This window comes from Tachysurus vachellii, chromosome 6 (genome assembly GCF_030014155.1).
Source record: "Tachysurus vachellii isolate PV-2020 chromosome 6, HZAU_Pvac_v1, whole genome shotgun sequence".
In the NCBI taxonomy this organism is placed as follows: Eukaryota; Metazoa; Chordata; class Actinopteri; order Siluriformes; family Bagridae; genus Tachysurus; species Tachysurus vachellii.
In genome coordinates, this window is record NC_083465.1 from 7,382,787 (window position 1) to 7,398,977 (window position 16,191).

General features: G+C 36.2%; 1 protein-coding gene across 3 annotated transcripts in view; it reads right to left on the reverse strand.

Moving 5' to 3' along the window:
• The window catches only part of itga9 (integrin, alpha 9), a 62,431-nt gene that overhangs the window by 21,795 nt on the left and 24,445 nt on the right, over nt 1-16,191 (reverse strand). For all 3 annotated transcript variants that reach the window (XM_060871961.1, XM_060871959.1, XM_060871962.1), the window contains 6 exons: nt 16,069-16,174; nt 14,777-14,871; nt 14,450-14,540; nt 13,912-13,957; nt 13,623-13,777; nt 11,730-11,890 (listed from right to left, as the gene is read on the reverse strand). In XM_060871961.1, the coding sequence (XP_060727944.1) occupies nt 11,730-11,890; nt 13,623-13,777; nt 13,912-13,957; nt 14,450-14,540; nt 14,777-14,871; nt 16,069-16,174 (654 nt within the window). The remainder of the gene's footprint in view (nt 1-11,729; nt 11,891-13,622; nt 13,778-13,911; nt 13,958-14,449; nt 14,541-14,776; nt 14,872-16,068; nt 16,175-16,191) is intronic.

Below are 16,191 nucleotides of genomic sequence, written 5' to 3' on the forward strand. Positions count from 1 at the left end.
TACCATAAACTATGAGCTAAGCTCTGCTTTGCTCTACTGAAAGTGTTAGTGTAACCAAAAAACAAATAGGACTTGCACAATTTCTTCCTTTATGCTGTCAGGGTGTTCCAGTAACCAAGGGAAGGAGTGTGGATGACATCGTCCAGGCACACCCTGATCATGCCTGGATATAAGGCTGTGTGCTCCTTGTTCTTTTGTCACAAAGCTAAAGCAAACCATGCACTCAATCTGTCTAAATGTACTTTGACAGAACAGTTGGATTGTATAGAAGAGAACTTCAGCGTGCAATTTCAGCTATCAGTTTACTCCTTGGTAATGCCATGAATCTGAGACTAGAAAATAACTGTAAGCACTTTTAGCTCTTTCCAGTGCTTCACACTAAGAATACTTTTAAAACATTTTACTATATACGTGCCAGGAATCTAAAGCAAAATATAACCAAATGCCATAAACTGTCCTACATGGAAACAAGCCAAGTGATCCAAGTGTTGCATCAGCATTATTTAAACACCTTGAATGCAACATCCGTGAATATCCCATCACTTTTAATACGTTTATGTGACAGCAAAACTCGATCTCTTCCTCCCTCAGAGAAGCCGGCGGAACTGGGAAACAACCGCAAGAAATGACTCCAAGAAACTGTGATGACAAAAACAGTCTATGTAGCCTAACTCCTAATAATAGTCATAAGTCATTCAGGCGTTGTAAATAAATTATTATGATAAAAAAAAAACTACATTAAACACATTAAGCACATTCCAAAACCAAACCAAGCTACACTATGTTGTAAAAACAAAACAAACCAAATGTTATCAATACAGACCTAGGATGGTTTTAATATCATGACAGTAATGCATTATCTCCAGCTCCTAATTCTGAGGCTACAGCCACAAATTCCAGTCCATCAGGTAATCCTATCTGTGTTTTGGTTTAAAGTGGGAGGGGAGAAGGCATGAACAGCACACTGGTGTAAATTGCTCTCCAAAATACCTAAGCACATCTGAAACTCATGATTAAACACAGATACTCATTCCATAGCCATTAGCCTGTATACAGAAATGTTTCATTTTCCAAACAAATCAAACTAAGAGCTATTCAAAAGCTGTGAGTTAAGCCAAGAAGAAGAGCTAACACTCCTACAGGCAGTAGTTGCAGGGCTGTAACGCATTTTAAGCACCAACTGAACAGCCATTATTTTTCCCATGGGAAAGGGTCACTCACAGCCCAGCAATGGATAAAAGCGTACAGGCCATGTGGAACACAAAGTTTTAGCATTAGGGAGGATGATCAAAATAATAGGCAGAAAACTCTTTCCATCTGTGGTGCTGTCATTTTTCCTTTTTTAACTCTACTACATTTTGTTCCTCTCGATTCTCATAGATTCTTACAGGGTCTTCACACAAGCACCACACATAGAGCAGGGATCCAAAAGTCTGAAAAAGACATTGATTTATTTTTTAAGCTAAAAATGAATAGTTTTAGGAATGTAACATTTCTACAACAAATAATAAAATGTGTTTACATTGTCACTATTCAATATTCAAGATGTTGCACAAATGTCTAGGTAATTATTTAAATTTTAAGCAAATGTGTGACTTTGACCCAGGTTTTCTGTGAGTCTTACGAAGCGCTGGATTTGCATTCAGACGACACACTGATAAATTTAATCTAAAATCGTCAGGTTCAATACAATACAACAATCGTCAGGTTCAATACAACCTTCTGGAGTCTGTGCCAGCTTGAGTGCACGTTGTTATTAACAAAAATTGAGGAATACCAAACATTAAGAAGTTCTGATATGTATGGAAAAATTTCTAAGTTCACATGTTGTTTTTTGAATATTTTATGATTTATAATGAAAGCTTTTGCTCTCCCGAACAGAACATGAGTCTTGCCTTCAACCAATACATTTTCTTTCATGAAACATTAGTTTATTATTATTATTATTATTATTATTATTATTATTATTATTATTATTATTATTATTATTCATTCATTCATTAATTTTCTACCGCTTATCCGAACTACCTCGGGTCACGGGGAGCCTGTGACTATCTCAGGCATCATCGGGCATCAAGGCAGGATACACCCTGGACGGAGTGCCAACCCATCGCAGGGCACACACACACACACACACACACACACACACACACTCTCATTCACACACTAGGGACAATTTTCCAGAGATGCCAATCAACCTACCATGCATGTCTTTGGACTGAGGGAGGAAACCAGAGTACCCGGAGGAAACCCCCGAGGCACGGGGAGAACATGCAAACTCCACACACACAAGGTGGAGGCAGGAATTGAACCCCGATCCTGGAGGTGTGAGGCGACCGTGCTAACCACTAAGCCACCGTGCCCCCCTATTATTATTATTATTATTATTATTATTATTATTATTATTATTATTATTATATAGCCATTTCATCATCTATACATGACATTAGACTTTGCTGACATCCATCTGATTAATTTACAAAACCAGACCTGTAAGCTTTTACCCATTTTTAAATTTATTTTTAATTAATCAATTAATATGTCATCAAATCTATCAGAGCTTTAACTGAATCCCATGTTGCTCAGAAATTTATTGTTAGACAACTTTACTGTGACAAAGTGCTGAAACTGGAGGCTCCTTCCATAAATGCAAAAGAAAATTCTCCTTTTAACCTTATCCAAGAATATACATTTTTAATATTTTTAGTTTATATGATATGTGGACCCTGTGTGTCCCTGTGAATAGAGTGTTAAAGTGAGAACATATAAAACTGTAAGTTGCTTAGAGCCATGTTGTTATAGAAAAGAACAACACCTTCTGATCAATTCTGAGAATTCAACACTGTGGTTTAATTCTCAACACTCAGACCACGGTGTTATCCCTAGTATAAACATCAAATAGATGCACTTATTGTAGCTAGAAACAAGAAGAATTTCTGATTGCAGGATAGTTGCTTTAACTAACCCTACTGTAAGCCTAATCCAAATGACATCCAGTTCCTTAAAATAATAGAAAAATAATACACATACACAATAACACAACCGGCCTTGATTTGTTTCCTGATTATTCTTGTATAGAACAAATGAAATCTCCACTTGCTCAGCCAGATCATATTTTTATTCAGAGTCTGCTCTGATTTCAGTGTTAATATTATTCTTTCTGTTTGGTTTAATAATGGTTTAGTAAGATGCATGCAATTGCTGGTCAGTAAACACATGTACTTTTTATACACAAGTTGAACAAATGTTCGTTGTTATGGTGATGAAAAAAAGTTCAGTGGAAACCGGGTCCAAGAAACACAAAGCTTCCACACATTTACCCGAACAAGCAAGATGACTCAAATCACTCAGTACACACTTTAATGTAATAAATGCCTTGATTGTTCATCATCAACCTCCTTTGATTAAAAAAGAATTCCAAAACACTATTGACTTGCATTATTGTGGTTTGCTTTATATACACATAGTTACAATTCCGGTAACGTTTCCTAATTACTGTTCTCCTTTATTTGGTTTTGCTCAAGTTCCTTTAATAATAAATACACCCCAGTTCTACATGCATAGTGAGCAGGTGGGTTCCCTCAAATAAATTTGCCAGATCACTAATATAATAGTCATTGTAATCCTCTGCTTCTCCAATCTTATACACTGATTCTGACTCAAACCCGTGATTATTAATTCTCTGCTCTTTGAGACAGACTCTAAACAGGAAAGACATGTTTGAGGAAGGGGGACCTGCAACCAGAAACAACACATTTGTGGAGGGGAATTGGAATCAGGTCTTTTTATGGAAGTAATCATGGACAGGGTTTAAAGACTGATGGAGGCTGTGGGTGCATGATGTCGTTAACCCTAACTAAGTTTTACCCTTTCAATATAAAAAGTGTAGACAGGAATCTTCGTTTCAGACGTCTGAATGTTCCACCAACTACAAAATTACACCTCCCTATTTCAGGTTGGAGGTTTAAATGTTTGGAATAAATGAGGAACACACTCGCTGGTCTCCAGCTGCTCTATAAGCTTGAGGGTTTTTTTCACAGCTCATTTTTCACTACAAGTCATTACTGTTAAAACTTTCCAACGTTTTAAAGCCTCAATCAGCAGAACATCCTCCAATCGTCTGTAAACATGAGCATGCTCTGTTCAAAATCATTGCCTTTACTTATGAAATACTTATTATGAAATACTACTTATGAAACAACTGTTGCATGAGGTGGGGTCTAAAAGGTACTGTGACAACAAGAAATGTCATACAGCTAAAGTACAATTCAATAAAGCCTTTCCTAAACTGTAAATAGAATTTATAAGAATTAATATGAGGAAATGTCAAAAAAATTCATTTATAAATATCATACAATAAAGCAGTAAGTATTTTTCATTTTAAATTTGTCACTATTTAAAAGCTGGACAAAAACATGGACATATAATCACTGCAAATGAATACATACTTTACTTATACCACTGCATCCAATGTAAAAAAAAAAACAAAAAAAAAAAAAACAAAAAAAAAAACCTGACTATTTATCTTTAATCTCAACTGGCTTTCACTGTACCCGTGGTGTGTTTATATTTGCTGTGACTAATTATAAAGAAAAATCTAAACCAAATTATAGCAAAACCAAATGTATAGTTAAATGAATCAGGGCTTCAAATGGCAGGGTTACTTTAATCATTTCTCCTTTTAATGTCCAGTCTAAAAATCCAAGTATTTAATAATAACAGCTGCTTTATATCTGTCATAGCATAAAATAAATAAATAAATGTTTGGTAAATTTCTGTCTGTTATGCTCAAATATCAGGTATCTGATGGCAATTAATATTAGGGTTAGAGCTACATTTAAGTTCATGATGACTTAGACTTGTTCCCAACATTAAGATTGATTTGTTAACATGGTTAACATCATGGTGTTAACATGTAGAACTATACAAAAATGTATGCTTGTGTTTCTATTCGTGTCTGCCAGACTCTCTCTGTGATCCTGTGTAGCCTGAACATAGTCATTTAATCTCCTGTGTGTGTGTGTGTGTGTGTGTGTGTGTGTGTGTGTGTGTGTGTGTGTGTGTGTGTGTGTGTGTGTGTGCGCGTGTGAATGTGTACATTTAATCCCTCAAGTCGGAAGTGAAGCCTGATACACCTTCAAGCACAGAGTTAAACTTCTAGGAAACTAGATATAATTATGCAACAAGCAGGTTGGAACCCAGGCAATCTCATGAAACTGGATGACTGTAAATTACAATAACAATCCAGCCTTCTGATTCTTACTGCTGATGACTGATTTGCATCTTAAGCTATAGCCATGATATTTCTGCTCTCAAAGTTCTCTGAACACTGGATTTGCAATACATTCTCCCATTCCATGTGGAGGTTGTTGGCGATGTCACTGACTATTGTTTTTGGGTTTTACTTCATAGCCCTCACAATATTTCTGTCATCATCTGCTGATTTTTTTCTTTGGCTGTTCTGTTTGATGTCTGGTTGTTAGTACGTCAGTGGATTCAATCTTTTTCAGGGCATTCCAATTTGTTGTATTGACTTTGCCCAATGCTGGTGCAGCCCAGGCTTTAATCACTGAACTGAATGACTGTATAATGGCAATAAAGAAACAAGCTGGAATATATAATCCAACATCATAAAGGACATAAATGAATGATCCACAGTGACAGAACATTTGTCTGGATGCACTACATGCACTCATTTTGGACTAGAGTGTTCCATGGTATTCACTATGGGTAGGGCTGTGCACATTTCAGTATTTTTTCCATCGTAGGATTCTATAAATAGTTGCTGGAGTGGCAAGCGTTCTTAATGGGAGACAGCTGGATATGATTACCTTCATGCTATGTAGATTCATTGTATCAGCTTTCCTGGCCTGGGGTAAATGAAACCTGTGGAATGGCATTGAGGGAATGGCAGTGTCAAGTGGAACTGAAACAGCGGCACAAAGCTGACTGGTGGCAGGCAGTCTAGCCCTCTTTCTTAATGAGCCAGAACCCTGTACAGCATCACAACACTGGTATGAGAGGTGTGTGTGTGTGTGTACTTTATGTCAGCCAATGCTGTGCAGTATGTCAGCATTAACTAGGCTGTATTCAATTCAAATGCTAATAACAAAAAGGTAATACAATCACAGATATAAATGAGCAAATTCATTATCCACATTCAGGTAAATTTGCATAATCTATGACACTAACTGAAGTTCAGTGTCAATGACTAAACAGGTTTCGTTCTGGCATAGCAACTACAATTTGCTTATCCTTATTGCGCAAATTAAAAAAAAAATACCCATTTGAGTTTGGATTTGTTGCAGAGCACATTTTATATCTAAATATATTTTCTTAATATATTTGTATTGTATATACAGACTGTATACAGCCCAGGAAGAAAAGAAGTCCAATTTCTTTTTTATTTTTATTTTTTGCTATGGACTGATTTGCTAGATCAGAATTAGGTTACTGTATATAATATAATTAACAGAAAAAATGAACAAATATAATAACAATTAATAGAAAGAGAATGCAATAGGAACATCAGCTACTTCATTGACTTTAAGTCATAAACATTATTACTCGGCTCTAGTTAAATTGTTAAATGCAAGCTAAAGAGCTATTGGTACATTCAGCAATTTTGGTGTAAAAATAGCCTTAGCATGAAGTATGTTATCACTCATTCATTCATTCATTCATTCATTCAGTAACTTCAGCTTTATCTTTATCAGGGCCATGGTGGACCTGAAGGGAGCCAAGCCCTGTAATTCTGGTCACAAGGCAGAAGAACACACACACACAGACACAGACACAGACACAGACACACACACACACACACACAGTGAGAACACCATATAAGAACAGGCAGAGAACAGACAGTAACCCAATCTGTGAGAACAGAGCTCAGGATCAGACCATGGACCCTAGATTTGTAAATCTATAAAATCTATAAAACCTCAAAAATCCAGAGAACTGCATGCTAAAGTTCTGCCTATAAGTTAGTACTCTGGTGTTCAACAGACTTATCAGGCATTTTCAATCAGTATAAACAAATGAATTATTTTATCAAATCTGATAGAAATTTGAATCAGGACACTGTTGGCTTTCTGTGTGAGAACTTTAGTCACTGAAGTTAACACCTATAGTACTATAAACAAGCCCTCAGGGCATCTCAGAGAGCAGAAATGGGTTTGATATCACCTTTTACTTTGAAGATAATACATTCATATGAACCGTTTCTGTGAATAGATTTCCCTAATAGGCTGGGTAAAAACAGTACTTATGAAAAACTTCTTATACAAATTCTTAAACCTCTGAGCGCCTAATTTCATATAAGCCACTGGGGGTGTGTGACATGACAAAGAAATTCAATGCACACCAAAAAACAGCTAGAAATGCAGATAAATCTGGTGTCACAGGCACAAAAACTACCCTGAAAATGTCAAAATGTTAAAAATGTCAAATGTCAACTATCCTGTCGGTTTAATAACTATTTTGTTTAAATCAGCAACATTTATACAGTATAAAGCCACACCAATGGCTCACCTTAAATTTCTTCAAAATACTGAAACATTTCCTTTTCCTGGTAAAGGAAGTCACTTTTCATGACAGGCTTGTAAAACAGGAAATGAAACTATCCTTTGCACATGTTGAAACAAACGGAGTTTTGCTTTCTAATCTATGGCTACTCGAGCAGTGTTTTCTGACATTCCCTGTACATTCCCTTTTTCTCAAAAAAACATCTGAAACTGAAGAAGGACTTGTTTATTAGCTGGTGGATCAAAATATCCTCAGACTCATAGTTACACTCACTCATACACGAATCCTCCCAAATACAAAAAAAAAATCAATATTCAATATCATTCAATTTTCCGTTCATGCGCAAGTGCTCAAAATATTAAGCTAAAAATAACCAAACAAGAAACATCTGGATAGCTGATATGCTATTCCATAGCCGCTGCCAACAGAAACATGTTCCGATGACCAGCATGAAACGGTTACATAACGCCTCAATAATTCTCAAGAATGAAAATTACAACTGGGCTTTTTAAGTCGTGATTTGTGAGAACGATGTCGTGTTAATGTTGTAGCTTTAAGGTTCTGCTGGCTGAACTGCTGGGCTAAGGGTAAAAACATCATTAGCCCATTAATTCTCTGTATATCAAAACAAAAGTAAGGTTCTCTTTAACAACATGCCAACAAGCTATATTACTGTAAATCCACGACTACTTCTGTAAGCTAGCATGAAATACATCTGCTGCCTTTGGTGTCTGCATTTACAAACAACACTATAATAAGAAATGTCAAGAGGAGTTTGTGAGAAGTGATCATTTCATAGCAGCTTATAAAAGATTAAAGAATGATATGCCTGAGAACACCATCATGATGCGTTATTGAATTTTAATTTCACTGAAAATAGAAGTGAAGACGTCTGTGAAGACGACGTTTACAAGCAATTTCTCTACAAGCCACAATCCATATTCTAGTTACGGTTATGTGCACACCCACTTTCCCCATCTGCTAATGCCATGGTGTATAGCGTAGCTTTCACATGCTCAGAAGCTAGAGCGAGTGTACCAAGCCTCAAAATCCCTCTTTCATCATCAGGAAGTCAACAAAGTGGTCCACATGCTACGATACAAACTCTATGAGGGTAGTGGAGGATTACTCATAGTAGTGTGATGCAGTGCTTTCAGTTAAAAAAACAAAAAACAGTTGGGGGTGTGTGTATGTCTGTACAATGCTCTCACTGAGGAGTCTGCAAAGCACCAGCTGGTTTCCATTAGCATTATTCAGCTAACAAAAAGGAGGGGGTTGTGCTCCATGTATGCAGAATGTAAGAGGGGATTCGTCAGGCAAACCTAAACCTTGAGCTGTTTGGTAAATGGAGCATCATGACAAGAGTTTAGATTCTTCTGAACTGCACAAACTTTAAAATATTCAACAGGAAGTCACAGCAAAGTAGGTGTGCTTTCCTGTCAGGAAGCTGATTATAGATAAAAGTACTTCTTTCTGTGTGTATCCTCTCCCTAAATGTTTAATATTTAGAAGCCCAGCATCATTTCTCCCTGTAACGTCCTGTCTAATCCACAGCATGCAGGAGACAACTCAACTGTCTAGACTTAACTCTAATTGTACAAAATAAAGACATGCATATTATTACAGACACAGAACCAGCAAATAAACACTATAATCTAAAGCCAACAAATAAGCAGGTCCAGGCTAAGCAGTCTAAGCAGTGCTAAGACACTTCATAACCACAGACACTTGTCTTAGACAAACTTCAAACACTGCTATGCTGCCAGTAAACACAGAGAAACCGGGGAAATAAATCTGCTTCTTGAAATGCAACTGTATGAAATACAAGTCATATACTGTTGTACAGAATGTGTTATGATGTTTCTAACACATTTACATAAATGGTGTATTGCTAAACACCTGGCTAAAGACAGATGTGAGGTCTTGCTATACGTATAGAATGCAGGATAAATCCCTTTAACTTTAGGTGAAGAGAGATGTGTTTATCTGGTCAGCTACATTACAGCTCACCCACAGAGATGCCAGCTCTGTACAACTAAGAATAAACTACAGTTAAGGGGACATAAATATTTACTTCCCCAGTGAAACAGTCACATGATTTTTATTATATATTTTATTTGTTTCATTTACATCTCTAGGAAACAAACACTTCAGCACACCACAGTGTGAAGAATAAAAAACTCTATGCGGAACACACACAGTCACAAACATGAGAGATCTGTAATCAACTTGACATATTAACATCAACATCAAAATGCTGTCTTCTTAAATAAAAAAATAAAAAAATATCCAAGACTATAAATAATACAACTTTTCCAATAAGCATAGCATTTGCAAACTGGTGGTGTCCACAGGGCAGTATCTCTGCCGGGGTGTTATTATTGCTTAATATAATAATAATGAAATGCTTAAAGGAACCTAGTGTACGAGATTAAATTTGTAGTAAATTCTGATTTCCAACGATAATTTCTGATCTTTCTGAAATATAAGCCAGAAATCTAAAGTAAAGCTGCTAAAATATTAGTAGATGGCTATTGTTGTCAACTATAAACAACAGACAACAGTTTCCAGATTTGTGAAAAACATCAACATCAATTTAGACAGACAGAAGATAGAAACCTTTCCATAAAGTTCCTGACTGTGTGGTTGAGGTGTTGGTATTTGTTGTCTAGTTTTTGTCGGTAGTTTTTTTTTTTTTTGTTACTGTGTTGTCCCGTATTTCTGGGTCAACAAAAACAAACAAAAAAACACCATACCTGATTCTATTTTAAATCTGATGACACAAGAACAAATGTGAATATTGGAGTACTTAAAAAAATACAAATGCAGATAATGGTAAATTGTCACAGATTGATTCCCATTATTCAGATTAGGTGTGTTGGGAGCGGAGATAAAGTTTGTATCACTCACTAGCCAGGGAAATTGCAAACTTGTGGCAAGTTCTACCCAGGAGCTCACAAAGAAAAAAAAACCTGAGTTACGTGTAAAACAGTGGTAGAGGTTATAGGCTTTGTTGAGAACTGCTTACTTAAGCTACTGCTCAGAGAATACCATGAGTACACTGAGGCTTCAAACAGTGAATTCACACCTGGCAGCTGATAATGTGTTGTTAGGAAAACTGTAAAATTTAGACTTGCATTAAAATGTCAGAAGCTAGTGTTGGACTTGTTTAAGTAGCACTGCATTCAGACTTCAAGCCACAAATGTGATGCATAAAATGATGCATAAATATACATGCAAACACTCACTCACTATTCCCAGGTTTAAACATCCAATCAGTTAAAAGCAGCACAATGCAAAAAAAAAAATTAATAAATAAAATACAGCGATCGGAGGAGAATGAACAGACTGTTTTTAGCTGTCAAAGGCATCTCATAATGCACAGTACATGAAACATTTAGGTTAATGAGTTACAACAGCAGAAAGCCACATCATGTTCCACTCCTGTCAGCCAAGAACAGGAATCTGAGGCTATCATAGGCACAGAATCACACAAAACTGATAAAAGACCAGGCAATTTTCTTAATCATCCATTGCAATATTTGGTGCATGCGTTTCTGCTCACAAGAAGAAACGCAAAAAACAGAAACTGTAAAAATTGATTATATTAGTTACTATATCTTTCCAGGCAGATATTTACATGTTTCATGTGAACATAAACTGATGCTCTTGACCTGTGTCTTCATAACTTATGGCATTGTACCGCTGCCACCTGATTGGCTGATTGGATAATTGCATAAATGAGCAGTGGAAAACTAGAAATAAAAAATAAAACGAAATAAAAGCTGAAATTTGAAACACTCTTCTTATACTTAGTTCTTGATCCCAATTCCAAATGTCATAATTCTATGGCAAAAACAACTGAATTGGAATTACTTTTCCAATAGTTTTCGAGGGTACTTTAAATGGTTAAAGGTATACTACATGCACTCGCTTTAGTGATAAGTGTGTTAAAGTTATAAAGGATACAAAGAAGTTCCTGATCAACCTTTTCTAAGTTAAAACGGGAAAAAACCTTAACATTAACATTTTTTAATTGCACAGTGAATTGAGGCCAGAATATAAAAGGTACTGACCTTCTCCTAATGGAAGTGTACCAAATACACCATGACACGTTTACGAAGCAATAAGCTACTTCAGGTACACTCACCACTGGGACACATACCATGTTAAAGAGAGCCGAGGTGCCTTTAAAATAGACCTACCCGTACATAGGCTGTATAGTGATGGCATTTCTGCTGGTTGGTTCTAAGGCTGAAGTTCTGACTCACAACACCAGTCTGCTCTCCACCTTGTGTGAAGTAAACCCGTGATGTCAGGCCCTTGTATCGCTTGTCTGCATCCGCTGTTAGATTGTACAGCAGCTCTGATGGGAAACACAAGTTACATACGTGCTGTGCTTTTATAAATACATAATACATAATTTTATACAAATAACATAGCATTTATGTGTAATGTAGGTTCTCAAAATTGTTTCCAAAATTCTATTTCAAATGTCTGTCCCACAATGTTAGCCATCAGAATATCACAGTGTATCATGGGACTGCAATCAGTAAAGCTGTTTTCATACATTTCCTTTTTGTAAAATGGCTGATACAGCAGAATTCACACATAAGCCTTTTTAGTGCCTGTCCTAACCAGTCGTTACTCAGGGTGTTACTCTACTGAAACTGGTTTGGATGGAGTCCACACTCACAGACTAATACACTCTCTCTGCTGGACCTGCACAAGGGTCTCTGCCTCTGCCGTCATACAGCTGTGATGGAGCCATGACCTCACTCAGACACCGGAAAGGGAGTATGTTAGAGTGTACTTATACAGAGAAGAGGTGAGCTAGCACTTTCCAGTACTAATGCCAAGCAGTGGAAACAGAAAAGCCCTTATTCTTTCCTCACCTGGGAACAACCCAAATACATAACACCCATTTTATATATCCTGCATCCCTCACATGGTTAGAACCTACTGTGTGAGTACTGATCACACCCACTGAGTGAACACCCAGTCACAGACCATTTCTCTACTGAATAGCTAACAGTACAAATATAGCTGTGTATGAACTAAGTCACTGAGGCTTACTAAAGACAGAACGATTTAGACATCTTATTACTAGATTAATAACATGACACATGTATATCAACAGTACACAAGCAACACACACACAGCACTATACTGACAGTTATTTGTACACAAGACTGTAAATCATGGTCATGGGAAAATTTAAATAATAAAATTTAAATAAAAAAGTTTAAGTAAAAAAGTAAAAAAGTTTAAAAAGTTAAATTTAAATAATAAAGACAACAATTTGCTAATTAGATGCTCTAAACCTCATAGTTTGTCCTTCAGAAGATTTCTCTAATTCAGCTGTTGGGTATTTCGTTGCCATGTTTTTTTTTTTTTTTAATAGTGACCTTAGATTTCATTCCAGTTACAACCCCAGAACATACATTTCATTGTAAAATACCATTGTAACATCAAACTCTCAAGTAGTGCAGATGGACTTGATATTGTTCCTTTCTTGAGTTGATATTGCACAATTAAAATAGTTTATGGATAAAATTTTAAAAGTTTATGGACAAAATCATTCATAACTTAGATATGCCTTTCCATCTCATGTGTCTAGTGCTCACACAGATGGCTGAACATCAGGTTAAGTCTAAATCCTAAAGTCTGGACTGAAAAAGAAGAGATTGGGTTGATGCATATAAATGTATAATATTAATTTTTTTTTTTCAAAAGGCAATTTTGTCAGTTGCTCTATGCACATTCACACAAGTTAATAAATAAAACAAGTAAGATCAAAGGTATAGAGATGTCTAAAAAAATAAATAAAACTAAACCATTATTTTAGAAGAGAATTTGCCTAAACAAATGTCACAAATACTCTAGCCAGTTTCCAGTGTACAGATCTAAGCTACTAAACAGATCAAAACTGAACTGAGGTAGTACTGTGAGAGTATTTCTGTGTTAATACACAGAATGTTGAACTCCACCCAGCAGCCAAACTGTTTTTTTATTACCCAATCCTAAAAGTGCAGCCTAATTATAATAACTTGTCCAAAAGTGCTCACTTTAAAATGGTTAATTAACGCTTTTCTCACCTATCTGTCCTGGCACAAGTTTCCCATTGAAGCTCATACAAAGAGTGACATTAAAGCAGTTGAGATGCTGTGGACCTTCATGACACTGAGGAACAGTGATGTTTATGGAGACCGGCAGAAAGATGGACACGTTCACAGTGATTACCGGTTTAGACCTATGCACACAGAGAAGCAAACACATTTTAAAAATGTGTATATATTTTATGGGGAAGTGTAAAGATGACAGGCTATTTTTTATGTGAATGTCTTTATTTTGGTTCAAGTGGTGGACTGCAAGTGCATTTCTCACCTTAATAACACCACACTGTCTGCCATGAATGCACCGATTGTCACATCTGCATCGAGGACAAAGTCATTATTTAGGCAGGTTACAGACATTTCTGAGTTTTCTTTTGTCTTGGAGTGTCCACATAGATCATATTTAAAAAATGCAGTATTCACAATACAGTATTCCAAGGTAGGCCTTTATACAAAACATGCCAGAGAGCACCATGGGAAATTAAGCCATGACAATATCCATTGCTCCATATAATTAATCTTATATAACTATAAATATTCATTTCAGTAAAGTAAAAACATGACCACAGAGGTACAGACATTGTTTGCATATTGTTGAAACTAGGTGTATCTAGTTGCATCTTTGTAAATGTTAAGGTTTTTATTTCAAATATTCATATTGCTGATGTTATATATCAATAAACTGAGACAAAATGTGATCATATAACCGAAAAACATCTGATTAGTCAAAAAATGCTTTTTTTCATTATTTGTTCTGGTTATGAATTCAATTTTAAATCTTTATTAATGTTTAGCAGAATTTGTCAAACCTGGATATCCGTTTCCATCCATGTCTACGTTGCCAGATATTGACTGGCCAAACATTTGGATGGATGGATTGATGCTTCGTCCAGACAATCTCTACAAAAACAGAAGAACATGTAGTACTTGTGCTAACATATGACTTGCAGTGACACCAGAGGTATGAGATGAGTTCTTTGTTATTTCTCATGAAAACTTCTAAAGGAAACGGTCATATTGCATGACTGTAAGTTTTTTCTTCTTATTGACTAAAAAAGTATCAGAATGTTGATGTGAATAGCAGGAGAACCATTAACAGATGCATGCTTTATTAACTTTTAAGTAGTGAAGTTTACCATTGAGTACTTGTTGACTATTCCTTTCGCATCACCATGGTAGATGTACACTGCACCCCCAAAGTCGTCCTCTTTGGGAGCTCCTATCGCCACATCTAAAAAAAAACATGCAGATGTAGGTGCAAAAAAGCAAAGGAAATGAACACTAAGAGGAAATGAATGTGTGCTTTTGAATGTGTGTGTGTGAGTGTGTGCAAGAGAGTTTACAGCTGTAAAACTTTGTTTGCTTTAAAGGCCACACTATTTTAAGTCATTTTAAGTCATTTTAAGTTCTGGAATAATAAATACTGTGCCTATGTTAATTCTCAATGACACTTCATCAGACATGAAGAACAGTCAATAATCCAAACAGATCATTTCAAATGATAGCAAACCTTTCAGAATAACAGTATTTATTAATAAATGCACACTGATTTAAAAAGCTGCAGAAAAACATATTAACCTCATCTGTTCAGGCTGACTTAAAGTGAAACTGTGATTAATTTGTGGTGGAGAGCCCTGCCTCTTGTATCAGCTCTGTGTATCAAGCAAATTCAGTAAAATGAAAAACACAGCTAACCAATGCTGCCAGAAAACAATGCCTTTTGTGCACTCAGCAAGTAAAAAATGAAATCAAGAAATGTGAAAAGCTTCATATCTGAACCACACTGTGTATTCTGTTTCCAAAAACAGTATCACTGAAAGACAGGAAGCCAGGAAACTAAAAGGCAAACATATAAGATATTGTGGTAAGATTTTGGGGTGAATAAGGCATATAATGAATATACCAAATATCTGTTCCTGATTAAGAATTGTTGTTATTTTTAACTGTATAATAAAAGTTCCGGCACAGTTGCCGTCTCGTGGCTCCAGGATCCCTGGTTCAACCCTGAGCTCAGGTTACTGTCTGGGCAGAACTTCTGTACATGTCAAACATCTCCCTGTGTTTTTATTGGTTTCCTGACACCTCCTAATACCTGCCAATAGGTAGGTTGACTATGTTAATTTGCTCCTTAGTTGTGAATAAAAAGATGAATGTTTATCAGTAAATGCATGTTCAATGCATGCTGCCTTGTGGTAAACTCACAGCCAGTGTCTCTGCGATAGACTCCGGCTTCACCGTGACCCTGACCAGGATAAAGTACTTACTGAGAATGAAGGGATGCATGATAGAATGAATGAAAGTTCTCAACTAACTCAAACTGCATTTATTGTCTATTAAGGATTTACAGCATAACTGCTTTCTCAAAAACATCATGAAATTCAGACTTACAATAGAGCAGCTTAAATGAATTCAGTGTGCACAATCTGACCTTGGTATCCGTCATCATCGATGTCCCCAATGGCACTGATACACTCTCCAAAATGAGCATTGTATGCATTGTCTCCATTCAAAACCACTGCATCCTCCATCACACCCTGCACATTAAGCACAA